At 40.2% G+C, this 26,973-nt stretch overlaps 1 protein-coding gene across 3 annotated transcripts in view; it reads left to right on the forward strand.

Moving 5' to 3' along the window:
- LOC115339547 (myosin VIIA and Rab interacting protein) overlaps positions 1-26,973 on the forward strand; it is a 236,801-nt gene that overhangs the window by 107,137 nt on the left and 102,691 nt on the right. For all 3 annotated transcript variants that reach the window (XM_030009692.1, XM_030009690.1, XM_030009691.1), the window contains exon 3: positions 1,835-2,056. In XM_030009692.1, coding sequence (XP_029865552.1) covers positions 1,835-2,056 — 222 coding nt within the window. The remainder of the gene's footprint in view (positions 1-1,834; positions 2,057-26,973) is intronic.

A 26,973-nucleotide genomic window follows, 5' to 3' on the forward strand; every position in this document is an offset into this window, starting at 1 on the left:
GGAGGAGCGACGTGGGGAACAGCTCACTTCCTCTCCTGTTCCCAGAGAAAGATTGTCCATGTGGTACCACGGTAGAAGGGAGTAATGGAGATAAGACAAACTAGTCTAACCATCCCATTTAATCTGTTTACACGAGGAAGCCAGTTTGACTTGCATAATTCAGACATTTCTTCTCTTACATGATAATCTCTTACCTTTTTCACCTCTAACATTCTGTAAAAATGTGGAAAACCAAGTAAGTTTTGCCACCTGGACAAAAATCATAAAGAAAGATTATTTACTTGAAATTCCAAAGAGTATTTACTTGGGTTTGAGCAGCTGGTCTAAGATAGCCAAACCTTTGTACAGGGGACAAACAGCAGAAACATACATTGTTTTGAAGTTTTAAATTTATAAAAGGTGCATGTTGGGAATATGGTTAAATATGGTATGTGCAAGTTCAAAAATCACATGCTTTAGATCACTGCCTTAATTGCCTTTTAGACTTGAGGTTTAGAATTGACCTGTCAGACTTTCATAGAATAAGCTGTTTTTATTTTGAGTTATGAGTCTGAGGCAGAAATGGCAAATAAGAAGATGTATAGCCCAGTAATGCTAGGGGTTTTTTTTAACATTCCAGACTTGGCTCATAGTGATGCTTATAGATTATCTTGGTTGAGTCCCTGAATAAGTATGCAATAAGCATATTATTTTTTTCCTGTAGCAAGATATTTAAGCATTAATTTAAGTGTAAGTCAGCATGTCATGACTCTCTCTTCCTGCAACTTAGTTTATCTCTTGTGGTGTCTTTAAATTTTGTTTAGACTTTTGTGTTACTTTAGTCTTATTAGTGGTTCTTACCAGCAATCGGAAATAGTACGGTAGCCACCACTAATTCTGAGAAATGGGAAGGATCAATATATGTATGTACACACTGTTCTATAAGCTTTTATTTAACATGTTTTTCATGAATCCTGTTTTTTTTTTTTTTTTTTCTCTTAATGTATATCTTAGTGGTACATGACAGAAACTGTGTGATGAGTTTGCAGACTTGTCTACTTACACAAATGTTCCTTCTGGATATTTTTTATTACTCTTATTGTGGAATGTATTACCTAATTTGTAAAATACCAAAAACACTGTAAAATGAGAGATAGCAAATTACTGAATACCACACACACACAATTTGTTTTATTTTTCTTAATAAATGCACTCTTCTGCTGGAATACAGAAAACTTTAGGGGCTCTGCAAACACTTTCCTGAACAGTTGGCAGTTGGCTTAGTGTTGGTCCTTAGTAGTAAAACACCCGAATCTCTCTGAAATGAAGTATGTGATTAACCTTCCTTGACAAATTGGAGCTATTATGAATAATATGATCCCATGGGTCAGAACAAAGCAAACTTAGCACTTTTGTTTTCAAAACTGTTGATCAGTAGGATTTTTTTATTGCTGTGCACCAAGCCTTTTGACTTTCATAGACTAATTTTTTTTATTTGTAAAGTGTCCTGAAAGCAGCCCTGAATTCTCAAATGATGGTATGGCTTTGAACACCTGGAGTACCTGGAGCAGCAGCTCTCCTGAGGGTTGTCTCACTGGAGCTGAGTGAAGGGAGATGTTTGCCCTGGCTTATGACTCAGAGGTTTTAAACGGGCTGGCCATGGGTGACTCCAGGGAACATAGGAGTTTTTGCTTCCCAATTCTGGATTTAGAATATGTATTTCTGACATCTATTTCACACCTGCAAAAGTTATTTGAAGAGTATAACATGAAAATGTGGAAAGAGGAGAAAGGCAAAGGGGAGATTTCCCATTGAAATTTTGTTTATATTTTTTGTTCTTGTGCTTTTGTTCCAGTGAAATGAAGCAGAAGTTGGATGAAGAGGGTAACAAGTGCAGCATCCTTTCCAAGCAGCAGAAGTTCAACGAGCACTGCTGTATTCGCTGCTGTTCCCCTTTCACATTTCTTATCAACAGCAAGCGACAGTGCCAAGACTGCAAGTACAACATCTGCAAGAGCTGCAGTTCTTACCAGAAGAAGGAGAAGTCTTGGATTTGCAGCGTCTGCCAGCAAGCAAGGTAAAGGCTTGTTGTTCAGCAACCTGTGTAAAGCAGCTGTGGCCTGACCTGAGCTTTTCCTTGTATTTGTCAGGAGTTAATGCTGGTGGAATAGAACATGAAGTACCTATTTATGTAGGGGTTGCTTGGTTCCTGAGGTGTGACGCGCCTGTTTTTTGTAGAGGTTAATTTGTTCTGAGAGTGTTTGGTTACCTGTTGCGTTTTCCAGGCTTGCATAGGTGGACTGATGAATCAACAAGCAGTAATTGGACTTAGCTTGAGCAGGGCTGGGATCCTGAAATGCCTGGGTTACTAATGGAACCTGAGCATAGATGGTGGTAAGGCAGTTAATAATTTTGCAGCAAATCCCACTGATGGGTGGGGAGTGGAAAGAAGGATATTGGTGAATAGATCATCCAGCTGTGACTGTGTTTTGGAGTGCTTTTCTAAATGCCAGTTTATTGGTGGGGATGCTTTGGGCTTCCTTTGGCAAATACCTAGAGAAAATAGTGGCGCAACCTGTTATAATTCTTAACATCTGTTAAGAATATTCTGCCAGGCTTCTATTTGCAGAGGGTATCAGGGATTTACTATCTCACCCTTTTGAGGCTAACAGAGCCACAACATTTAAAGATAGCATGAGAAAAACAAAGTAAATGCAAGCAAACATGTAACGGCAGCAAAGGGGCTGTTACTTGGATGGTGACTGTGATAGTCCTTCTTGTCTGCATTGCAGGCCAGGTTCCAAAAGCAGCCTTAGCTGTGGTGACGTAGCACTGACCAAGGCCTTTTTACTCAGACAAGAAGGGTGAATGAAATAACTCAATTTCTCATAGTTTAATTTCGAACATTGGTGACTAAAGCAGCTGAGCAAATGTGACAAAGATGGCTGTTTATTCTTCATCTTTCCTTTTAGTGGAGAACACAGGATGAAGACAAGAGCCAAGTCCCTGTATTGGTTTTGCTGGCAAGGTTTTGGTAGCGGGGGGGGTTACAGGGGTGGCTTCTGTAAGAAGTTGCTGGAAGTTTCCCCTGTGTTCGAGAGAGAGCCAATACCAGCCGGCTCTAAGATGGACCTGCCGCCGGCCAAGGCCGAGCCAATCAGCGATAGCGGTAATGCCTCTGTGATAACATTTTTAAGAAGGAAAAAGTTGGGATAGGCAGATTCGGCAGCCGGAGAGAGGAGTGAGAACATGTAAGAGAAACAACTCTGCGGACACCAAGGTCAGTGAAGAAGGAGGGGGAGGAGATGCTCCAGGCGCCGGAGCAGAGATTCCCCTGCGGCCCGTGGTGAAGACCACGGTGAGGCAGGCTGTCCCCCTGCAGTCCATGGAGGTCCACGGTGGAGCAGATATCCACCTGTAGCCCGTGGAGGACCCCACGCCGGAGCAGGTGGGTTTCCCGAAGGAGGCTGTGACCCCGTGGGAACCCTGCGCTGGAGCAGGTTCCTGGCAGGACCTGCGGATCTGTGGAGAGAGGAGCCCACGGAGCAGTTTTCTGGCAGGACTTGTGACCCCGTGGGGGACCCACGCTGGAGCAGTGTGCTCCTGAAGGACTGCACGCCGTGGAAGGGACCCACGCTGGAGCAGTGTGCTCCTGAAGGACTGCATGCCATGGAAGGGACCCATGCTGGAGCAGTTTGTGAAGAACTGCAGCCCGTGGGAAGGGCCCACGTTGGAGAAGTTCGTGGAGGACTGTCTCCCGTGGGTGGGACCCCACGTTGGAGCAGGGAAGAGTGTGATGAGTCCTCCCCCTGAGGAGGATGAAGCGGCAGAAAACAACGTGTGATGAACTGACCGTAAACCCCATTCGCCGTCCCCCTGTGCCGCTGGGGGGGGGTTGGTAGAGAATCCGTGAGTGAAGTTGTGCCCGGGAAGAAGGGAGGGGTGGAGGGAAGGTGTTCTGAGATTTGGTTTTATTTCTCATTACCCTACTCTGGTTGATTTGTAATAAAGTGAGTTAATTTCCCCAAGTTGAGTCTGTTTTGCCCGTGACGGTAAGTGATGAGTGATATCTCTCCTGTCCTTATCTCGACCCACAAGCTCTTTGTTATATTTTCTCTCCCCTGTCCAGCTGAGGAGGGGGAGTGATAGAATGGCTTTGGTGGGCACCTGGCAACCAGCCAGGGTCAACCCATCACAGTCCCTTTCCAAAGCTGCATTATATTCCTGTGCTTACCAAAGACTCATTGCTCCCACTTGTTTCCAATCCAACACCTACCTGAAATTTAAGCTTTCACATAGTACCTGTGAATGAAGTGTGTGCCCTTTGACACAGGGCCTTAAAAATCATAGGGATCCAAGATAGATGATGCCGTGTTTCCAAATGCCAGCCTTTGAACCCAAAGGAGGCTGTGTTCTCCAGGGCACCTGCTCCTTCTCTGCCTTTTACCTTGGAAAACCTACCATACCCCCTTTCCCCCAGGGAGGAGGCAGAAGAACAGCAGGAGTATCTTTTCCAGCAACACAGAGCGGGGTGGAGCCAGTGCTTGTTTCTACTTTAGTCATTCAACCATTTCATACTACACCTCTTCCAATTCTCCTGAGTTCACCCATACAGGCAGCAGAATAGGTGGCCAGGTTTGTGGATGCTGATGAACTGCACTTAAAATAGTTTTTGCTGACTCCACAAAAAAAGTCTCAGAAGAATTTAATTTCAGAAGGAAAATCTGTAGCTGTATTATGAAAATGCTACTTCTGACCCTTGAAGTCAGTGCTTTTCCCACAATCCTGTGCAGCCCTCACAGTCACCCACCTGTAACTCAGTTATAAACATTTCCTTTATTTATGAGACCTGAGACCCAGTTTGAGTTATTTTTCAGTGAATAAGTTAACTAACACTGCTGCTAATCATTCTGTGATCTGGTTTCTTGATTGGACTGTGTGACTTAACAAATCCCTGTTCGGGAAGCAGGGGCTGGCATTCCTTAGAGGCTGCTGAGGTGTTTTGGTTTGGTGGGGCGTTTTTTTGTTTTGTTTTGGGGGGTGGGGTGGGTTTTTGTTTTTAACTATCAGTCAGTGTTTCTTCCAGGAAGAAACACGGGGGAAACACCACAGTCTGTTGTGAGTTCCTGTTGTGTTCTCGGTGACTTATCCCTCAGATGGAGCATTGACTGTGCTCTCCTGCCCCTCCCCAGCTCCTTTTCTTGTGTCTTTTATTTTTTCCTTTAATAAGACAGCACAAGTAGTGGAGGTGGTTCTTGGTTTAGCTGCTGCTTGTCTGCACATCTTACTGCACAATAGATGGTGAGCTAGAAATATCTCAGAGAGGACTGCATTTTCAGGTTGTTCTCCTTTTTTTCTCCCCCTCCCTACACGTTTTTGCTTAATTCTACAAGAGTTAATGTTGTAATTCTCTGCTGTGCAGAAAGAGCTTAGACAAACTGGAAGAGTACAAATATGTATAGTTCAGATTTCCTATAATGATCTGTTTGTGCTCTTCAGCTCTGCTCTAGAGCAGCGCTCAAATAATCCCGAGTTTTATTTCTGGTATTTATTTAGAATATATTAACCAGTTCTCTGATGTCAGAAGCAGTTTCTTGCTGTACAAAAGGCTATAAAGCATTCTCAGCATAAATTGTTTTTGTAAAGATGGCTCACCTTATACATTAGAGCTTGAGACTCTAATTAGGTGAATTACTTGGAAGGTACATTTTGTTTATCTGCACATATGAAAATTCTGAAAAATTCCTGTATGATGTGGGAATCAGAACCAATGATTTGGGGATGGTTAAAATTTTTATCGAATGTGTTGTATGAACATCCCTTGGCTTCAGATTTAAAACCCTTCTGGGAGGTGTACAAGTCTTTAGACTATCTTATTTCCGATTATCTTCCTTCAGAAGAGTGATGTCAACTTTTTCAGGTTGTGAATAGTTCTCTGGTAGATTCCCGCACCGAAGTGTTCTCTACAATGAAGAAAATCTGACCTGTTCAGTTAGTCTCTCAAAGCATGATCCTAGTGGAGATACCTGTCCTGTGGAAGTTGGTTTTCATCTTCCAAGGCAGAGATGTACATTAACATTTAGCAGAGAGCAAATATGCAGGTCAGCATTTGAAACATAGAACATTTGTAGAAAATTTGGCCAAAAAGTTAGCCGCCTCTTCTTCCAAAAGCAGAAAACTCATCAATAAGCCAATGAAAATTTTGGTGTTTGAACTCCTTTAAAGCACATCTCCTGTTACAATGTGTCTTTTAAAAGTTAGAAGATTCAGCTCAGTACAGAATCTCAGTGCTCAGAAACGTCTTTACAGCAATGTCTATATAGATCTCGTGAGGAACTGGAGAGCCTTCCTTCAATTTCCCAGTTTTCCAGATTTAGCACACATACTCCTAATGCATTTTGGTTTAGATTTATCTCTGGATGCCATTATTAACGTTCGGGGCAGGGGGGCATCTCATATACATACCTTCTTAATTTTTAAGTATGCTATGATAAAATTGTATGTTATTAATTTCAAGTTTTCAATTTGTATATAGTGCATTTCTGGTTCTTCCAAAGCTTTGTACACTGTCACCTTGTTAGACACGCATCAGACAATGTGTTTAGGCAGCTTGCTGAGGTCTGTACCTCTTAAGTCCTCTTGACTGAGTAGATTCCAGGCACAGTTTCTTTGCCCTCTGGATTAATGCTTTTGGTGTCAGACAGGGAGGTTCTTTGCTCATTTATTAGAAATAGGGCATGCTTTCTGTTTGTCTGAGACCACTTTTCCAGTCCTCAAGGAGCCATATCCCAGAACACCCTGCTAGTGATACTCTGCTTGCCAGTTTAACACCTGTACTAAAAAAACCCAACAGTGTAAGCCATTAAAATGCATATTTTTGCAGGTTTTCTAAACCAATCACATTTTCCTTCCGGACTGTAGGAGGATTATATAGAGTCCCATCCAAAATAAGGCACACAAACATCTGGCTGTCGACCTCAGCTTTTCATGAATATAGTGCGTAAATCCCCCTGCATTCTTGGTTCCTTTCTTCTGGTCTCACCATCTGCATATCAAAAGATTTCCGTCTCTGTTGTGAGTGGGAGCATGGACACTTAATCCTTTCATGCCTTCACATCCATCTGCTCTGTGATTCTCTTGCTTTTTCTCAAAACCCTCGCTCAGATGATGAGAGTTCATCACGTAGTGGCCTCTTGCTTAGCTCCCTTGAGCCTGCCTGTGAGTAAGGGGGCATCACCTGATCTGCAGGATGTCATTATTCTGCTTCAGAAGAGCTGCTTTGTTGTTGATGGTCCTTTGCCAATGACGGTTCTTAAGAGACAGAGACCTAGGCACTGTTCCTTTTCCCCTTAATAATGTTAACTAATGAAAAACACAGCCATGCTGCATACACTTAGACTTTGTGCAAAGTAGTGTTCTGAGTGGCTCAATATGGGTCCCCAAAATTGTCACATTGGCTGTTTGCAGCACAGATTTGTTTGAATGTTTAAGAGAACTGCTCTTTTTTTTTTTTTGGTTTTCATACTCCCAATTTGACTGCTGCTTTAAAAAAAAGAAAGCAAGAGAGTATCATTTATCTTCACAGACTCTCAATCCAGAGTTACTTTTGAATGTTCTTTACATTTTCTTTTGAGTTTATTGTGGTCCCCAGTTGAAAGGTAGGGTTCTACCTAGACTCTTAACAATTTGCATCAGTAGCAAATGTAATTTTCTTACTGGAACTTGAAAATTAATTAGAATTAGATTAATTAGATATGTATTAGTTTTTTTAATGTACATTACAGCGAGACTTGAGGAAAATTTGTTAAGGACTAGTCTACCTGCAGTGCCCAGTACATTTGTCTCTGACTAGCTTGCATTGGGATTAATGCTGATGTAAAAATGGAGCAATGCTTCTGATAACATGAAAATTGCAACAGAAAATAAAAATCTAGGCTCAGTGGGCAGACAGAACACCCTTCAAATAGACTGGAGCTTTGCCAGCACCAGGAACAGCCCTAAATAAAATCTTTATATTTCAGATGGTTTTGTTTGGAGGGCCCATTCACTGTAATGTGCTTTAATGTCAGCAGAACAGAGCATATTTTTGTGGGAACATGGTAAATTTGATGGTAGGTGTGTTTTTAGCCTGCCAAAGGATACATTTTTTCCGCTTAGCTGATGCAGGTTTTAGTGTAAAACTCTTTGTAAAACAGTCTCTACAGGGAAAAAAACCCACCAAAATTTGGCAAAACCTTGGGATGGTACTTGAGAAAAAGAAGTACTAGTTAATAACTGAACTTTGTATTTGTTTGTTGATGCATTCGACTGTAACAAAACTGCTGGTTTCAGGACTTAGTTGTGGAAAGCTAATGAAGATTTAATGCTGCTTAGCAATCTTGTTTTGCTTTCAAGCAGGCTAAACCATCTGGTAAAAGGAAGCTGAAATATCTTTTTAGGTAGTCTGCCTTAGCTGCAGCTTGGAGCTTTGTGTATACTTTTTTAAGAGTTGTGTATTTCTGCCGTCTGAGGTCCTTGTCTGATATTAGAAAGAACTTGGAAACTGTGACTTTGTCATGTAAATGCCAGGAAAAGTGTATTTCCTTCTAAGATAGAATTGTGTAGGAACATTCACTTGCTGTGTGGCATAGCAGAAAAGATAAAGTTTTAGCTCTGCCATGTGCATGTTGTCTTCACTGCACCCATATGGGTCTTGTTCGGCTTTTAAAGAAGTCCTCTGAATGATCCTATTCATATTGTACTTAAGGAATTTACTAATTTTAAGTAAATAGCAGTGAAAATTATTTTCCTCAGCTGTATGTACTTGTAGAATTGATGCAATTCCTTCCAAAAATGCCTGCTGCTCTGTTCCAATTTTCTTCCTTCCCCTTCTCCCACCATTCACTCTCTGTTTTGTATCCTGTCTCTTGATCTCCTCCTTGCCATGCTTTAGCATCACAGTGGATCACAGACACCATATCCTTTTGCTTATAGTACCCATGAAGAGCAAGGGCAATAGCTTGGATTTTGCACAAGAGCCAGGAACAGTCTTTGGTTTATTCAGTTGTTCCCTAGCTGGAGGAGGACAGAGAGAAATGTGCAAACTGGTTGCTTTGGCAGGTTGATCTCTGCTGGGTTTTTTGCTATCCTGATCTGTCTTAATTATTTCTAAAGTATGCACTGTGAAGAATTTCAATTCTGCTAGACAGAATAAAGCTGTACTTGCGTAATGTACAGCTGACTGCAATGCTGTACTCAGCTTTAAGAAAAGTATCTAAAAATGGAATTGGAGAGGAGAGTAGGAAAGAGAAGTCTATTAAAATGGCTAAATACAAGTGCTAATTAGGCGATCTTTTCTAGCTTTAAGTAGCCTCGGAAGTGAGAATGTGGCTGAGTGCCTGGAAGACTAATCTGTGTTTTGGGAGCTCTGGATTCCAGTTTTAGCTGTTCACCTGATTGTCAAGTGACCTTGGGGAAGTTTCCATGTCTCAGGTTTCCCCATGTGCAGAATGGATTTAATGATGCTGAGCTCTTGGAGGTCAGTGGTTGAAAAGTTAAATGCTATGGCTGTAAAGTGCTAAGTATTATTAATATACTGTTATTATAGAAGTTTTACTACAGTCAGCATGGTTAAAACCTTTGCCTTTTGTGTTGCAGTAGCATAGAAAAGTAAGTGCTTGGATTCTTGCAGGGAATGAATGAGAGTAGAATATCACAGCTTTATTTTCAATGTTAATATGTAAATGTTTGCCTGTGTTTGGCCCCACCTACCTTTGGCAAGTCATAGTAAGAGAAGTTATCAAACATTTCCCCTAGTAGGAATAAATAGTATGTAAATAGTGTGCAAAAATACTGGGACAGCTGAACTGGGAGGAGGGGAATATGAAAGGATATAACACAGTTTTTCCACATAATAAGCAGCATGCAAATTATAGATTGGACTTATTTAGCCTTTCAATTTTGCAAAAGCCAAGGGACTTTCAGTGAAGGTGACAAATTGAAAGCTAATAAAAAATACACAGGATTCTTCAAGTGTGGGCACTTAAGTGGCAAGTGAGACCATTACCCCTTACAGTACCTGAGATAGGAAATCTTAAGTATCGAGCAGAGTTTAGAGAAGAATTTCCCTTGCGTCAGTTCTGTAACTGGGACTTCACGTGCTCTGCACCCTGTCGCTGACTACTGTTGCAGGAGCAGACTTGGAGGGCTGTGGCCCATCACAACCCCTACATTGGGTTGGTGGCCGTCAGGGAGGATGTGGGGTTTGTGGTGGTTGAACAAGGGAGAACAAGAGATGGCAATATCTAATTAGATGGCTCAAATTTACAAATATGTGAGGTAGTAAAGGATTGCAAGCCAAGATTTGCCTCCAGAATGAGGAAAAAAAAAGTTATGTCAAAAAAACAGCCTGTCATTTTGACTCCTGGCTGGTTGACTCAATAATGCTTGTACCTCTCTTCATTTTTCAGTATAATGTCAAATTTATGCATCCCTTATTAATACAGCGATTCTGCGTAAAGCAAGTCCACTCCAACTAATTCTTGGTATCAGTAGTATTACTATTCCTATTTTTAAATGTATCAGATCTTTAATCTGCTGTCTTTTTTTCTGGAGAAGAAAGTGATTCTTTCCTTTCATACTGCCTTGCCAATGATTTGATGTTTTCACATGCTTGCAAGTTGGGAAAGTTGTTTCTGGACCTGTATAGTCTTAAGTAGGGTGATCATTCCTGTGTGTTGTGATGGAGTTTTCTTGGTTGACAGAGGGGATGAGGTTTGCCTTTCTGACAACATCTCTCGTACAGAAGACTTATGAGTAAACTGAGGCAACCATTAGGACTGATGATTATAATAAACTCAACCATGTCCAGGCAGTTTTGGAACCTAATAAACCTCTCTGATTATCTCATGTTTGATCCTCTTTTTCTCTTCAGCTGGTGCTGGTGCCTGCTTTTGGGTGACCCTTAGGGTGTTTCTCTGATCCCCTGCAGAAGGTCACAAGGTAGCTCCTTCTGGCTTTCTGAGAAGGGAGAGCATTTTGGCTCTGTTCTGTGTTAACGTTAGCTGAAATGCAAGACACTGTGCTTCAGAGCAGGAGCTTTTCAGTCAGGCTGAACTGTAACATTCAGGAGGAGATGTTTGCTGCCCAGGCATTTCAGCCTCCACTGTCTCCCTCCCAAGCTCATGCGGCAGCGTTGAGCTATCTGCTGGCCTTGGAAAGTGCTGGGACATCCCTCCACTCTGGCAAGCATCAGCCTTTCCTCATCCTCTTCAGGACCACTGTATGTTTACTTGCCCGACAGAGGATGACTTCTGATTCATGTTTTTCCCCTCTGGGTTGGGTTTCTAAAATCTTCTTAGCATAATGTTATTTGGGAAATGTTTTTCAAAACATGTTAATCTGAAAAAGCTGTTAAACTTTTTTATTTTAAACAGCATTGAATTTGTACCCATGAAAGTCCCCTTGGAAAAAAAGTGAAATTTAAAAACTAAATCTACTGATTTTTATTTTGAATACAAAAAACTTGCGCAAGCAGCATTTTTCACAACTTCTCATCTAGATCAGATGTTTGATTTTTGAGTAAAGTCAGAGTATCTTTGTATATCATTGCATTAGAATATCTTTTTCTGGTCTCTGTTCAATGGCAACTATGCTGAATTGTTTTTTAAGAGGGAAAAATCACGTTTCACTTGTTAAGTCTTATTGTGCCCTATTACTTTTTTTGCATCATAAAATGCATGTAATAAAGCAAAAAGTTGTGCTGCAGTTAACACTCTTAAGGTAGCCTTTAAACAGAGCAGAGCGCACTTTCATGTAGATGTATCATTGAACATTTTTAATTATCAATAATGAAAGATTGCTAATTGGCTTGATATATGTTTGGTTTGTTTTTTGCTGAGGCTTCAGGTTTTGTCCTGCTCTATTTGTGCAACCGTCAAGCCTTGACGAAGTACAGAAGTCAGTCACTTGCTCCAGCTGATGCTGACATTGCCACCTCCAAGAGTGAAGTCAGCTTCTGGCCTGTATTCTGCCAGTCCCGAAGGGACACATTGTGTGCATGCTCTTTGCTTTTTCTTATTGGGAAGTCTGACCTTGAATGTGCTGGGTTCGTAATGTTTGGGGGGGCCTGCTGTGAATTTGAGGGACTGGGCATCTGGAGGGGGAGGTCTGTTTGGTGAAGGAAAAGTCTTCTCCCACCTAAGCACCACATAGGTTTAGCTCCCATACACTCTTCACAAGGAGAGAAGGCTTTACCTGTATTGTATGCCCCTCTGTCTCAGTCTTTATATACAGCTTATAATGACAATTTCCACAGTCCACAAGTAATTCAGAGTTTTTTGCCAAATTGTATTATTTTTATCCCACTTCCTATGGATCAAAGACCCTCTGTGCCTCCACAGTGCTTTTTTTCCTCCAAAAGATTTATCCTGGTAACTGTGAACAGCTGCCCAATTATGTGTGGGTACCCTTAGAAGCATTAGAAATGCTGTCGTTAACACAGGGGTTTTTTTCCTTGGTGATAGAATTGGAAATCCTCCAGACTTGTAGCTACTAGCTGTGAATGGCAATAACAAATGTGTCTTTCCTCTAGCTAATGCACTTTGCAATCAGGAATAGTACCCTCTGAAAAGGTTCTTGTGTTACCGAAGAAGTTAAAGTGAGAATTTAATTTGTTATTTTTAAAAAGCTTAACCACATCAATAAATAAGTCCCTCTATGCTCTTATTCTTCAGACCCACCTCTCACATGAAAGAGATAGTGAAGCACTTAAGGTGTAGTATGTTCAATAAGAATCTATGAGATCATACATTTACATATTTCATCAGGCAGTAACTCATCCTGCTTCTGTGACTTGAGGGAAGAAGAAGGTGGAAAAAGCAATTGCCCTGTCTTTCTGCCAAAGACAAGGTTTTCTAAATTTGTGTGCAGAATTAAGTATATGACTTTCTTGTACTTTTTTATAGTAGCATATCTTTCCTGCACCTAGGTTTTTGTGAAGTCTTACTCCAGATAAGCACTGCTGGAGACTGGCTAGAGAGTTAATTACACTTCTTACATCTTCCACCCCCTCAGCTTTCAAAATATGACCTTATGCTTGTGGATCATGAAATAAGTGGTAATGCTTGCCAGAGTTACTGTACTGGAAGTATGTTTCATTTGCTTTCCTGTCCTATACCACACCTGCATCTTTTGCTATAGCTGTCCAGGCAAGCATCTTGTTCATTTTAGCTCAGGAGCTAATAGACAACTCTTGTATTTATTTTGTATCCACAAATAAAATCATTTTAACATAGGGGGAAACACATATGTGACCTAAAGCTTTGAGTTTGCATCTCCATTTATTTCAGGTTGTTGTATCTTTTTTTTGCAGAAACAGCTACAGAAATTAAGATCGAATTTTGACATAGTGCCTAAATAAAAGCTGCCTAAAACCAGAACACTTGATTGCAGAAGTTGTGAACTATTTGAAAGTGCTTCTTATTCATAGCAAAAGAAAACTTCCTGTTAATTTTCAGATTGGTATTGGGTTTATAGTGTGCTTGGGAATTACTTTGATAAAATGTTTTCATCAGAAAACTGCTGTAGTCAGTATGGAAATTCTTTACAAGCACATACTTACTTTGACTGGAAAATGATGAGGCCCAACATGGAAGTTCTGAAAAGGAGCGAGTGAAAGATCACAATTCAGTTGCCTGCAACATGGGAGCTGAAGTTGTAACCTTTCCTCAGGATCATACCACATACGTCTTTTGTTCTCCCCATACCCGTCTCAAATATTTAAAATTCCTGGATGTTTCTGGGAATGAGCATGGTATGCTTTTACGGTTTGACTTTTGTCACTCAGTTGTTGGATGCCAACAGGGAGTTGCTAACGCTTCTCTGAAGTGGTTTTGTTAGTCCCGTTGTTCAGGGGCTGTTCTGTGACCAAGTGGTCTTGCTTCCTTGGCTGAACACTTTCACTTTGGGAAGCAATCTTCGTAAGGTAATGAGGTGGCCTTTGCTGCTGGATCTGTAATAATGCCTGCCTGCATTGTTTTGGTTTGAAATTTAATATGCTGTAAAGCTTCTTGTTGTAATTCGGTGAGTGACGTCTCTTGGCGGTATGTGGGACTCAGACGTCCATACTGGTTCTATTAGGTTTCATCTCTGTTTCTCTCCATTGATGTGAAGACTTGAGGGGTGCTTCTTCAGGCCCCAGCATGAGAGACCCTTCCTTCTCTTTTCATGAAGCTCCCAAGAGACAATGAGTGGTGAATGAAAGAGTTTGTTCATTTAAAGAAATACTATTTTCCATCATCTGTCACACTCTGAGGTTATATGTGAGGTTAATAGGGTAATGAAGACACTGTGGTTCGCATTGTCTTCAATTTGCTGATGACAGATTTGCTTTGTGTTCCTGTTTTTTTTCCTGGCTGGTCAATGTAGTGGCTTGTAGAATAGTGCCTGGAGTAGGGAAACTTGAACAAATGCTTGTGTGATAGAGGAAATCCGTGTAAAGGATGGTAGAAATTGCATCGGTAGTCACAATTGCAATTTTGTCTCACTGATGTGTTTGCAGGGCTTTGTAACCTATGGGACTTCTTGGGTTCTCTATCTCAGGTAGTCGCCATTGTCAAAAGCACTTTCAATCTCCGGCAAGATAAGAAGTGAATTAATATCTGTTAGAGGCAAGGAAGAAATTTATGATGACTTGACCCAATCCTGCAAACTCACCAGCAGCCAGGCCTCTGTCTGTGATGGCAGTGCATACCTCTGATCAAAAATGCTTTGGGAAATTGTCCTGAGGGGAGGAAAGAACAGTAGCGTGGTACTGTGAAGAAGTGCCCACTGTGAACTACATTTTGAATGCCTCTATCTCCTGTGCTTCGGAAATCCCTAACTGTTTGTTTTTTGGGGGAAGTAATTCTGTTACATGTTTTTTAAAAAAAAAGGACAAACCACATTGCAACTGATGCCTTTCAGCCTTAGGCTCTGTGACCTGTGTCAAAATGCCTTCTTGTGTTTTGCTTCTAGGATCAAAGGGCTATTGGATGTAAGGGAATTTGAGGTTAATATTTTAGAACATGTGCGTATCAGTGTTGCTTCCTGAAACTGTTTCTCCAAGTATAGAAACTAGACCACTCACACAGAAAACATACTTAACAAGTGGCTCTGTTACTCCTAAACATAGTGTGGCAATAGTGGTTATTTTTCTCATCAGGAAAATTATAATTAGAGATTGAATATTCTTGGGAAACACCAGCTTTCAAAGCAGTCTTACACAGAGTTTGGGTAGAGAGAGTTGGTTTTGAGACCTGCGAAAGCGTAGTCCTCTGAGTCCATTCTGTGCAGTACATTTAAATACTGTATTTTGCACTTTCAGAGTTTTCCACTTGCAACCAAAGAAAGCGGTTCTGGCAAGAGAAACAGCAACAAAATAGAGTAAAAGGAGATTGACAGGAAAAGTAGAAGGAGGAGGGTGGGGGGAATAGCACAATTATAGTTTGAAAAATTAGTCATGTAATGTGTCATCGTAATTCCCAACTGGTAATTAAACAGCACGTATCTGCATAAAGGATTAGTAACACTGGAGGGTAATGTTCAGGATCTTGAACAACACTTCCAGTATATAATTTGCAAATTGTTTGACAGATACCTGCCTCACACACACCATACGCTACCATATTCCAGTGCTTAATATAATTAGTCCTAGCAAAACCAGACTTCCAGCTCCATAGCTAGCTGGCTATGACTTTACAATGTGCCTGGTACATAAATAGATTAAAAAAATAATAAAATAAGACAGCCTGAAAAATTACACGATTTATTCCTCCTCATGTGTCAGGGTGCTGTGCCAGCCACCTGCTCCCATGGGCTGTAGCGGCTGGGGCTCCCCTGGGGCAGTGGGCACTTCTCTAATGATAAAGGAGGTCTGAGGTGAAAGAGAGCAAGTGATTCACAGCAGGTTGTTCAGGGCTTGCAAAGGCATCACTGCTAGAAGCTGAACCACCTTGACGGCTGTTAGCAGGTATGGGATGCAGCTACGCTTGCATGTATACCTGCTCCTTAGGATGGTCTCTGGCAACGGAGGTCACAGAATAATTCAGGCTGGAAATGACCTCTGGAGGTCTCCAGCCTGGTCCCCTTCTCCAAGCAGGACCAGGAGGAGGGGGTTACTCAGGGACTTTTCCAGTCAGGTTTTGAAGGTCTTCAAGGATGCAAATCCCGCAGCCTTTCAGGGCCTCTGTCCCAGGGTTTGACCACCTTCAGCGTGAAAAAGTGCTTCCCTGTATCTAATCAGGATTTCCCATGTCCTCACTTGCATCCACAGCCTCTTGTCACTCCCTGGGCACCTCTGAGGAGAGTCTGGCGCTTTCTTCCCTAAATCCACCCACGTGGGAGTTGTGGGCAGCGGTTTGACCCCCAGAGCCTTCCCCTGGCCATACACTCTGTGTGCTATTTAGGTGACTGCAGATACCTACAAGTTGAATACTCAATTTTTTTTTTCGTGGTTTTTCTTTGCAAATAAGAGCCTGAGAAAAATACAGAGGTAAGTTAAAAACTCTGCACTTGGAGCTCACTGTAGCGATATCACTTTTGTGATACTTGTTTTCAGTGACAGCTCGCTTTTGATAGTAGGATTAATGGATGCCAAATAAACTTCTCAGGTGACCAGCATGGACTAGCTACAGTAATAGCATCTAGAGTAATCTGGTTGTGAAAAAAGTTAAGGAAGGAGTTTAGGACAGAAGTCCTCTTTGATCAGAAATAGCCAGGACTCCAGCCCTGTAGGCTCTTTTGAGTGCTCTATTTAAATCTGCTGACTTTCAAAGGGATACTGAGCACTGTGTTAAATGAGCATATATGTCAACTCTTGAAGGCTTGTGCCCAGTTTGGCAATGTCCACCCCACAGCTGTAGTTGCTCAGATGCACCAGTTACTGATATTAGAGAGTCATGTGAGGAAATTACTGCCTTGAAATTCTGAAAGTCAGGACTTAGCTCCCAGCTTTCCTTCAGATCATCTCTGTCTAAGGGCAGCTGTGTTAAACTTTGCATGGCCCAGTTCCTTTTTGGTGAAATATGATAGACGATGATGGCAATTCCTTTATGTTTAAGTGTAGAGCTTCTCAGGGAAGGACCACTCTAAATTCTGCTCAAAGCTCAGGTACAGCTGATGGGTGCTACCAGAATGCAAATACAGATCAGTACCACTTCTGAACTCTTTCACTTTTTATAACTGGGTGCGTTCCAGTATGCGGTTTAGCCTTTAACATGGGCTTTGTTAACTCTTGTCACACAAAGATTCTGCTTCTCTCAGTTCAAATGTACTGTTCCCGTTTTTTAAAAGGCACATTAAAAAGTTGCTGTTGCAGCATTACTTAAGCTGAAAAGTGTTAGTTGTCAGAATTACTTATTTTAAAATAGAAAGTGAATGTATGCAGTCTCGTTGACAAAGCCAGGCAATGGCTTCTGAATTGTGCTGAATCTCGTGAGCTGTCTGATATTTGCACACTTTTCATTTAGGTTATAAAGGCATCATCGTGGCTTCCAAAATTATTTGGACACTTCCATTTTCCTGAATGATTGGTGATGCTGATTCTGTGCATTTCAAATGTCTTTGGATGGTTTATGAAGGGTAGAAGAACTTTGAAACATAGCTTTAGTGTATATTTAAAGGTAGAAAATTAATACACGGATCCTGCTACAGAGGAAGAGAGTGTTTCCTTCATGTCTCTCCACATCTTATATAACAGATATATATAAGGACTTGTAGATAGTTATTTCTTGATAGTACATGGAGGGAGTAAATTTTTTTTATTACTTTGTAGGTGACAGAATTTATCAGGTGAGGAAGTAGGAGGCAGACCTGGATTCTGCTTCCTACTCATAACTTGCTTACCATCTGGTGTTGAGAAGGTCACCATGCCTTTCCCTTTTTACTCCATTATGAGAGAGGCATAATCCCTATGTTGATAAAGTGTGTTCATGTGAGCTTTGTATAATTATTTTTTTTTACTTGAAGTTGTACAGACCTGGAGTGTCTGAATAAAAGACATGGATGTGACAGGCTCCACGTTTCCATATGGGAAACCAGGGTTTTGGAAAGCTCCAGACTCTGATAATCTTACTGTGTCTTAATAAGGAATAATGGATATGCCATCCAGTTAAATAGGTGAGACATTTGAAAGCTTTTCTCCTTCTGAAGCCTCCGTAAAGATCAGTCCAGAGTCTTATCTCATCTATCAGAAGTAGGGTATCACCAGTCTACTTTTCTCTGTTAGCCTTACCGTGTGTCCATGTGTGCTCTGGAGCCTGCCTGTTCTTGGCCAGAATATGAGTTTGAAGAAGGGCTTTCCAAGGCAGAAAAACATAAGTTACCCCATCCTCCAGCAAAACAGAGTAACCCCAGAGGTAGGTCCACAGTCAGAAAAGCATCAAGATGGCTCAGAATTTGCTTCCCTGTGTGCTGTAACATGGGGAAACGGTGGGATGGTGGGGACACAGAGCTGGGGTTTCTGCCATCAGGTCAAAAAACCCCATGGACTTTTAAAAGTTGATCATTGCTGCTGTTACTGCAGTGATGTGTTTTTTCTATGGTCAAGGCAGTGCAATTGAACCTGGGACACACCTGTGGGAAAAACAGCTTTTCCTGTCGAAATGATTGTTAAGTGAAATCTGAGGAGAACTCTCTGGCAAATTCTCTTAGTTGATAACATAGCAGATGGGAAATCTTGATCAGAAAACAAAACAAAATGAAAATAAAGCCTTGCATTTAGTGAAGGGAAACACCTCCTCCGTAGTAGCTGTCTTCAGTTACTAGATTTCATGGGTTTAATAATTATTTTTTTTAATAGCGAGACAAAAACCTAAAAATGGTGCTTCTCCTGGTTATCACACAGATTGGGATTATCATACATCCTAATTAACAGACTGGTTAAGATTTGTATTTGAGGCTAGCTGATTTGGTTGAAATTGGACAGCTGATGTAATAAACTCTAAAAATTCTCTTCTAATGAGATTTTTCACAAGTAACCCAGTCCATTGTGATGGGATTTCTTAAATCATAGCAAATCCTGTTCATGGAATCAGCTATGGGTGTACTAATACAAACAGCAGCACCTCCTGCCCTTTCTCTGGGGACCAGCAGGTGAAGTTTACAAAGAAGATGCATCTGGGGGTCCAGGGACGGGAATAAGAGCTTAATATAAGTGAGAATTGGGATTCTGTAAGTCATTGCCTTTTAGCAGGGATTGTAGAAGTATAGTGAGCTAACATATATCCTAAGTGTTTTGTGCTCCATGTTACAACTTCCATTGTTACAACCCATGCAAGATAAAATCAGCTTGTAGCAAACTGAATGATGCCCTTCCTTTGTAAGATCTGGATCATTCTGCAGAGGTGCTCTGCATGCTGAGGAAATTGTTATTTAAGCAGTATAGATGGAACCTCCCAAATTCCATTATTTATGTTTTGCAAGAAAAACCCCCAATATCTGGTGGGAAAGAATTAGCTTCTTAAGAGAATGCTTTTAACTGGGATTCTGTATTAGTTAGTATCTCCTCAGTAGTGGGAAGTTTCTGTTAAGCCAAGCTGGAAAGCATAACTGCCCTACCATGCTTTTGTGAAGGTTTACTCTAGCTAAAAATGTCTTTTCCCTGCGGTAGCAAAGATTCTGGCAAATCTGAAGAGAGTCAGGGTGGGAAGCCAGGTGCTAAATAGCTTTATTGCTTCTCTGTGATGTGACTTTTCCTAATCCCATCAGCACAGCAACATATTGGTTGCTTGGCTTTTTTCCCTATTTGACATATATATAGAAGATGAGCAGAAAATCTTCTCCTTTCCTCATTTAGAAGGACTGTGCACCATCTTCCTAGATGGATTAAGATGTTCTGTGGTACCAAAACCCATATAGCAAATCTTCAGAGCCCCTGCACTGGCAGAATGCCGTTTCCAGTGCAGAAAGGCTTCCTCCATTCAGATGCAAATCTCACAGGTCTGTTCTGCCTTTAATTCTTGCTGAATAATTGTCTCCAGATGCTTCTACAGATTCATCTCCAGTCTGAACACTGCCCTCCGAATAAATGTAGCAGTTACTGCCTCTTAGAGTCTGCAGAAAGTAAAATGATTCTGCTGTTATCCTTACTGTTGGGATTTATTAAGGCTGCTGCTTTTATGCCTAATAATTAAAAAATCTGCATTGTCATGGGATATTGCCATGGGTCTAAAATAAATTAATTCAAGCTGACATCAAGATTTAAATGAGCTTTGTTTTTTCCTATGACAGGGAGCTGTACCCCATCCCACTTTTTGGTTTTGTGGGTTTTTTTTCTTTTTGTGAAAACAAATTGCTAAGTTAGTCTGTGTGCGTTTGCAATAGAAAAATATTATTTTCCAAGAGATAATAAGCTCCTCCCATGAGGTAGAGTAGCCTAGCTTTCTACTCTTACAACATTATCGCAATTTTTGGTTATTTTCCTCCACTTCTGTTCTCATAAGTTTACCTTGAAAGACCACAAAATACTTACAGCCTTTTAACTGGTTTAGACGAAGCCTCTGCAGGAGGTCATTTCAGGTTCTGTGTTTCATTTGATGCCAAGAGTTTAGTTGTGTGTAAAAGCACCATGTCTAAACGTCTTTTCTATGTATTTACAACCAGTTTGGCCTCGTTACAAGAAGGACACGAGAAATGCCAATTTGCAATATTTAAAAATCCACAGTGGTGCTGTCCGAGGGAGGAAAAACCACCCTGAAACCAAATCTGCCTTTCAGAGTCAGCATGCATATGTCTGATGGGATCATGTGGTCCTGGTTTAGTTTATATAAATAAATATTCACTAATGTCATCTGTGAAATGTTACTTGATGTTATTATGCGAGTACTGTTTGTGCTTCCATAATTGAAGTTAAAATTAATTTAATATTTGAAGCAGAGCTTCACAAGAGGGATACTTCATATTACTGCTAGGATTAACAAATATATTTAGGGGGTTGAAGTAAATATTCTGAAAATTTTATAAGTATCTTAATTAATTTGAATTTAATCACATTTCAAAATCATTTCTGTCCACAATACAGCATAATGACAGAACAGGGCAGGCTGTTCAGACTTCCCATTTCACTAAATCACTGAAACTTTTTGGTATATGTGGAGAATTTGCTCTTAGGTCATGATTTTTCTGCCATTCTCTATATTGAAAGTTTCTTTCTCAGCAGGGAATTATAATGTTTCACGGTCACAAACTCTTAAAATCCCTTTGCTGTCTCAAAGTGACTTCCCCGTACTCTTAGGTTCAGCAGGACAGTCTTCTTTTAAAATATGCATTACTCACTGATTTCTTAAAGGGGCTAAATCTAAGCCCTTTCTGGAGAAGAAAGTGACTTTAAACTATCCCTGCTGTGTTCAGTATCAGCATATTCATCTCGCATTCCCAAATGAACCACAACTTTTGCTGTGTCACTGTACAGTATGAGTGGGAAAGAAAAATGTTCTTCAAAAAATCTTTAAAATCTAACCTGGGATTGCGAACCTTATGAAATTACAGCCTATGATTGTTACTGCTTTTATTTGTTTGAGTAATTCTGCTTCAAAGTTACATACCTTAATATAGCTGCATCTGTTTGAGATGGAAGTTGACCTTTTAGCTTGCTGGGTTTGGGATAGCTGGCACAAACTTACAGATATTTTTTTTTTTTTTTTTTTTTAACATAAGTTTACTGCTACAGACTCTTGACTGCAACACGAGATTGAAATAGGCTTAAAAAATAAAACCAAGTTTTGAAATTATAACAGGGATAAAAAATCCTACATTTTTTGAGACAATTCTGGCAGTTCATTTCCCAGTAAAAGTACCTGGAATTCCAGCTTGCAAATAGTAGTCCAGGTACTGAGAAAACTAAAGGCAAATTAACAGGCAAGTAACTGTATGCAAATTAAAATGTAATATGTACTCTCCAGAGTGATTGCTTGCTTTATGCTTTCATGTTTACACTGGATACCTGCTATTTAAAACTTGAGCCATTTTCCTAGAGACCTTCCGTTTGTCTTTGGTGTCAAACATTTCCATGGTAACGTTTCACTTTTCTGTTTTCCCTTTTGCTAGCTTTACTTTGAAATACAAGAGTTTGTTATTATTGAGAAAAAATACAGTTCAGGTTGATCATAGTGGTCTTGGACATTTTTACTGACATTGTTTTATCAGCTAGTACAGTAGATTTATTCTTTGCATCAATAGTGATCTAGTCCTTTTTGCTTTTCAGGTTCTTAAAAGTATTTTTAACATTCTGTAGAAGCTGGAGGGCTACAAAAAGAAAATCACTGGGATTTGGTTAAAGACAATCTAATGCTCTCAGTATCTCAGTGACACATATTTAAAGAGTATTTAAGCTGCAGTGGTGAGCACATGAAAGGTATGTATTGCAATGATTAAGAAGCCTGTGAAGGGATAACTCAGACATGTGCATTATAAATTTTTTTCAACCTGTGGTTTCTTACTGGTTTGTCCACAGGACACCTGCCTTATTGGGGTCCCACTGCAGGAGTGAAAAAAGGACTATCTAGAGGCTGAAGCACTTGCTTCATTTGTTTCAGAAGCTGGGAGTAATGTGGTCAATAAGCCAAAAATTGCCCTGGAGGCACAGCTTACACTTCTGCACAGGAGTCACAACTTCCTTATTCCTTCTGCAAAGAAAAAAACCAAACCAAAACCAGACTTCCCCGTGTGCTGCTAGACTGAGACCTATGTGCATTTTTAGCAAGGTCAGCATGTTTCAACAAACCTTGCAGGTCTTTGGCGCTCGAGGCAAGGGGAGTAGCAGGTGGTTCCCCTTTGGGAGACAGTGTAAGAGGAAAACGGGATGCTTTGTCAGTTTGTTTCTCAGATATATGTCAACAGCAGATGACTCAGGCTCTGCTCCTGCCTTTGTAAAAATGTGTGCTTTAGTGAGCATTTAGTGAGTGGATCTTTTTGATATAGAGTGTGTTAGCAAAGTCACAACACTCTGCTGTCTCTGTAAACTTCACTGTGGTTTCTCAAAATCACATAATTTTGCCAAATCTTGTGTTTTTTCACGGAGATGCACACACTTTCATGTGTCTGTTTCAGAAGTTGTCCTCCACCACATTCAAGAGCAAAGCATCTCAAAGAAAAGATCACAAGATAAATGTTTTCAAATATATGAAAAGCATGTTGTTCTTTAGCTTCATCCTTAGAAATTGCAGAACAACTTGGATATTTTTTCAAAAATATTTTATGTAAGGCAAATCCCCAGCACAACACACTTAATTCAAAGGAGTTCAAGTTTATCAAAGTAATGAACAACAGATGGAGATGTGTCAGGTAATCTTTAAGAGTAACAGTAAATTATAAGCCACTTTACAGTATACTTCAGACCTTACCAGCCCACCTCCTGACAACCATGTAATTAGCTAACTTAATATGAACACACTTCCTACCACTGATTAGTATTTTCATTTCTTACTGTGTATTTTCAAAGGTGATGGTAATAAATCTTTTTCTGATCATCGTACCCCTTTTGTGCTTAGAAGCTAATTGTATTACAGGGCATGTTCATCTTTCCCTACACTTAAGTAGCTGGTTTCAGCAAGGGAGCCACCATCTAAGGGTGTCATACTGCCTTGGAGCCATATTACTTTCTATTGTATGTCTGCCAGTTTTGCAATGCAGTTTCACTTGCTGAAAAAGCATTAAGACACCAGCAGGTTCTGGGAAACAGCAGGAAGCAAGAGCCTTGTTTCAGTTACAAGCACTTTTTTCCTCATTTCCATTCACATAGTGGGGATGAGGGATTTATTCAGGGTTGTAAGATGTGGTCTATGAAAACAGATATCCATGTATCCATGTTTCTCATCTGTAAAGGAATGGGTCAAAATACTTTTTTTTTTTTTTTTTTTTTAATGCTGGTATGAAGGTTGTCTTTCCCGTTGGAGCTGAGTTTATATACAGGTATAAAATATGATCTCCTGTCTACAGCACGGGTCCATGAGGCAGAAGACCTACCTGGTGCTGCTTATTTGGCGCAACGTACTCAAAAGTTTGGAATGCCTTGCTGCAGTGGAGCCATCCACATGTTCCAGTTAGGAACATCCATCAAGGCTTTGGTAGATCAGCAAACTTAATTTTTGTCTCATAGATTGTTCCCCATGTTGCCAAGACCACAGGTTTTTCGGGGGGGGGGGGGGGGGGGGGGTATCTGCTTGTACTTGGTTTTTTGTGGTCAAGCATGGGGGGGGCCTTAATACTGACAGACTTGGTGCAGAAATACTGTGTGATATGCAATAGCAAACTCTAGTGCTGGTTTCCTTCAGGTCTGGAGGTTGGCTCGCTTCCTTTCCTCCCAGCCCCCTGTGGAAGTTTCCTTTAGAGCCTGAAAATCAAGTTATAACCTTAATTAACACAGAGCTGGGAGTTGTTCCAGCATGGATTATTTGACAATGTGAGCGTGGCTTCTCTTGTCATTGCAAGCCAGGCTGAACTCAGGATCCTCTTACTGCTCCTGATGATCAATTAAGTGTTAACCATGAAAGGGAAAATTTAGTAGTGGGAGAGATTGCCTTTTCTGACTTTAAAGGTGACATTGCAAACAGTGGACCGTGTTGAGGTTTTAATTAAAAGTATTGCCAACTTCTCTTTAGATTTTACTGTCTAGGTTATCAGTTGTAATCATCTTTTTGTAAGGAAGTTTAATCAAAGAGCACAAGATCAATACTACCCTAATGTGAAAGTATATTAACAGGATTTTTTTATTTTTTCATGTTTATAGTACCATTATGTACTAATTTAAAATAATAAATATATGTATACACAAATACTTATATACATATGAAACATAATTTTTTAAACAGATGATTGCATACACATTTCAAAACCCTTTTCATAAGTTATGGAAGCTAACATGGAAGCTTCATATCAGCATTACTTTATGAAACGTGTCCTGCATAAATGCATATTTATACTATTTCCAGGCCTCAGGGAGTGATTTTGATGCAATATACGTACAACATATAAGCATTTTAAATAATGATCAGACGTGATATCTGAGCTGTATTTCTTCAACTTGCAGACATGTTTGTTGATTATTTTGGAGCCAATGGATTTAATAATTTAATTGCAAAGGAGGTGTGCAGTTTCAGAGATGTATAAAGAAAAACCTTTAATTCAGTTTCTCAAAGGTCTCTTTAAATACTGCACCTAGAAGAACAAGTGATTTTTCTTAAGTGCCTTGCACCATTTGAATGATCTGTAAACCGTGGACATTTATCCACCATATTTCTGTCCTTCACTGTCTTTCCCTTTGGTTGCTCTGATTCTAATGGAAAGTTAGAAAATTGCCTTTCTGTGCTGAGCTTACAAGCATGATGTTTTTTTGTCTTACTTAGGACAAGTTATCTTATGTAAGAGCCTTTTGTTTGCATGAGCAAGTTTCCTGTCTGTTTCTTATTTCCTATGAAAGGTTTTACAGTCTGTTGTCCTCAAGTGTGTTGCACTTTATTTTATTGGAAGCATACAACAGAATGGCTGTGGGTCATTCTTACGTAAGACTTTGTGTAGAGGAAAGTATGAAAATTTACAGCTTCATGCATTTGTTATCTTCTTCTAATAGAAGAATATACAGTTGTGATCATCTTTTTAATAATTTCCTATGATACTCGGCAAAACAGTTCATGTACAGGTAGAATGGAGTATACTTAGCTATGTTAAAAACCTGTTGGAATTAGTACTGTGAAATCTTAATCCAAATTTCTCTTATCTTGCTGGCAGATTGGGTTTGTGCCTAGAGTAACTGCATTTTTGTTTTGCTGGAAAATACTATTCCAAAAGAGTGCTGCATATCCGGAGATCCTGAAGGAGTTTATTTATGCCTGTTCCTGTGCTAACTCTTCAAATAAACTAGCCACAGTAGTCTGCTTTGTAGCATAAGAAAACCAAAATTCAGTTTTGGGTTTTTTTTGTGGTAAGTCTCCTACTTGCTTTCTTTGGTTACACAACAGTAGTGACCCGAAAGTGGCAAATTTTCAGGATTTGAACTATACTGAACTAAAATCAATGCGCAACTTAAGTATGTGGTGGACTTCAGAGCATACAGAAGCAAACCCACAACTTCAGTTTTCTTACTTCATTACTGATCTGTGGTATGAACTTAAGCTTTTTCAGAAATCATAATTTTTTAACCTTTACTACGTTACTAGGGGTTTTTAATTTTTTGCTCCAGGGAATTGCACTACATAAATTTCCCGAGCTTGCTTTTTTTTAACTCCAGTTTGACAATGTTGTGTTCTGAAGTATCGCTGTGCTGTGAGGATTACAACAAGAAGCTGGGGTTGCCATAGCCACAGGTTTTAGCGTCTGACTGTTGAATCTTAGGGCCAGTTCCTATACCAACACTGTCATCATAATGAAGTAGTCAATATTTTAGCTTGTGTAAGATGCGTTATTTATAAATATAGTCAGATTCTTTGCGGGGGGGGGGGGACAGCTTCAGGTGGGGGATCTTCTTTCTGTTGCTGTCAAACAAAGTTGAGGAATGAATCTTGGGGATTTGCTTGTAGATGTTGGTCTTAAATAGATAATGTCCAAACAAGAAATGACAACTCGTAACTGTTTGGGTTGCTGCAGTAATAGAAAATCCCACATCCCTTCTCCAGTCTCCCCATCCTAATTCTGAAACCCCAGAAAACTGCCTTTTCGGAACTGTATTTCAGAAGTACAAGGGTTCTAAGTAATTTTATAAGTACTGCTTTTAAGTTAGTAAAACTAATTTCTCTAAGTCCTTTGTATATATTTAGGAATTTTTATGTCTTTAATTTTAAAAAGTTTGGTCAAGCATAGCTGCAGAACTTGTATGCAGAAATATTGAGTATGCAGAGGGTAGCTACACACTAATATATTATTCTGTGTCTTCCTCTATTATTGAAAAGGACTCCATTCCCAGGTAGTATTGGAAATGTAGGCATGTGGAATTATGAAACTGCTTCTGCCATCTACCTTCAAGTATGTTTTATATTTGGATATCCT

The sequence above is a fragment of the Aquila chrysaetos genome, chromosome 3 (genome assembly GCF_900496995.4).
Source record: "Aquila chrysaetos chrysaetos chromosome 3, bAquChr1.4, whole genome shotgun sequence".
Taxonomy (NCBI): Eukaryota; Metazoa; Chordata; class Aves; order Accipitriformes; family Accipitridae; genus Aquila; species Aquila chrysaetos.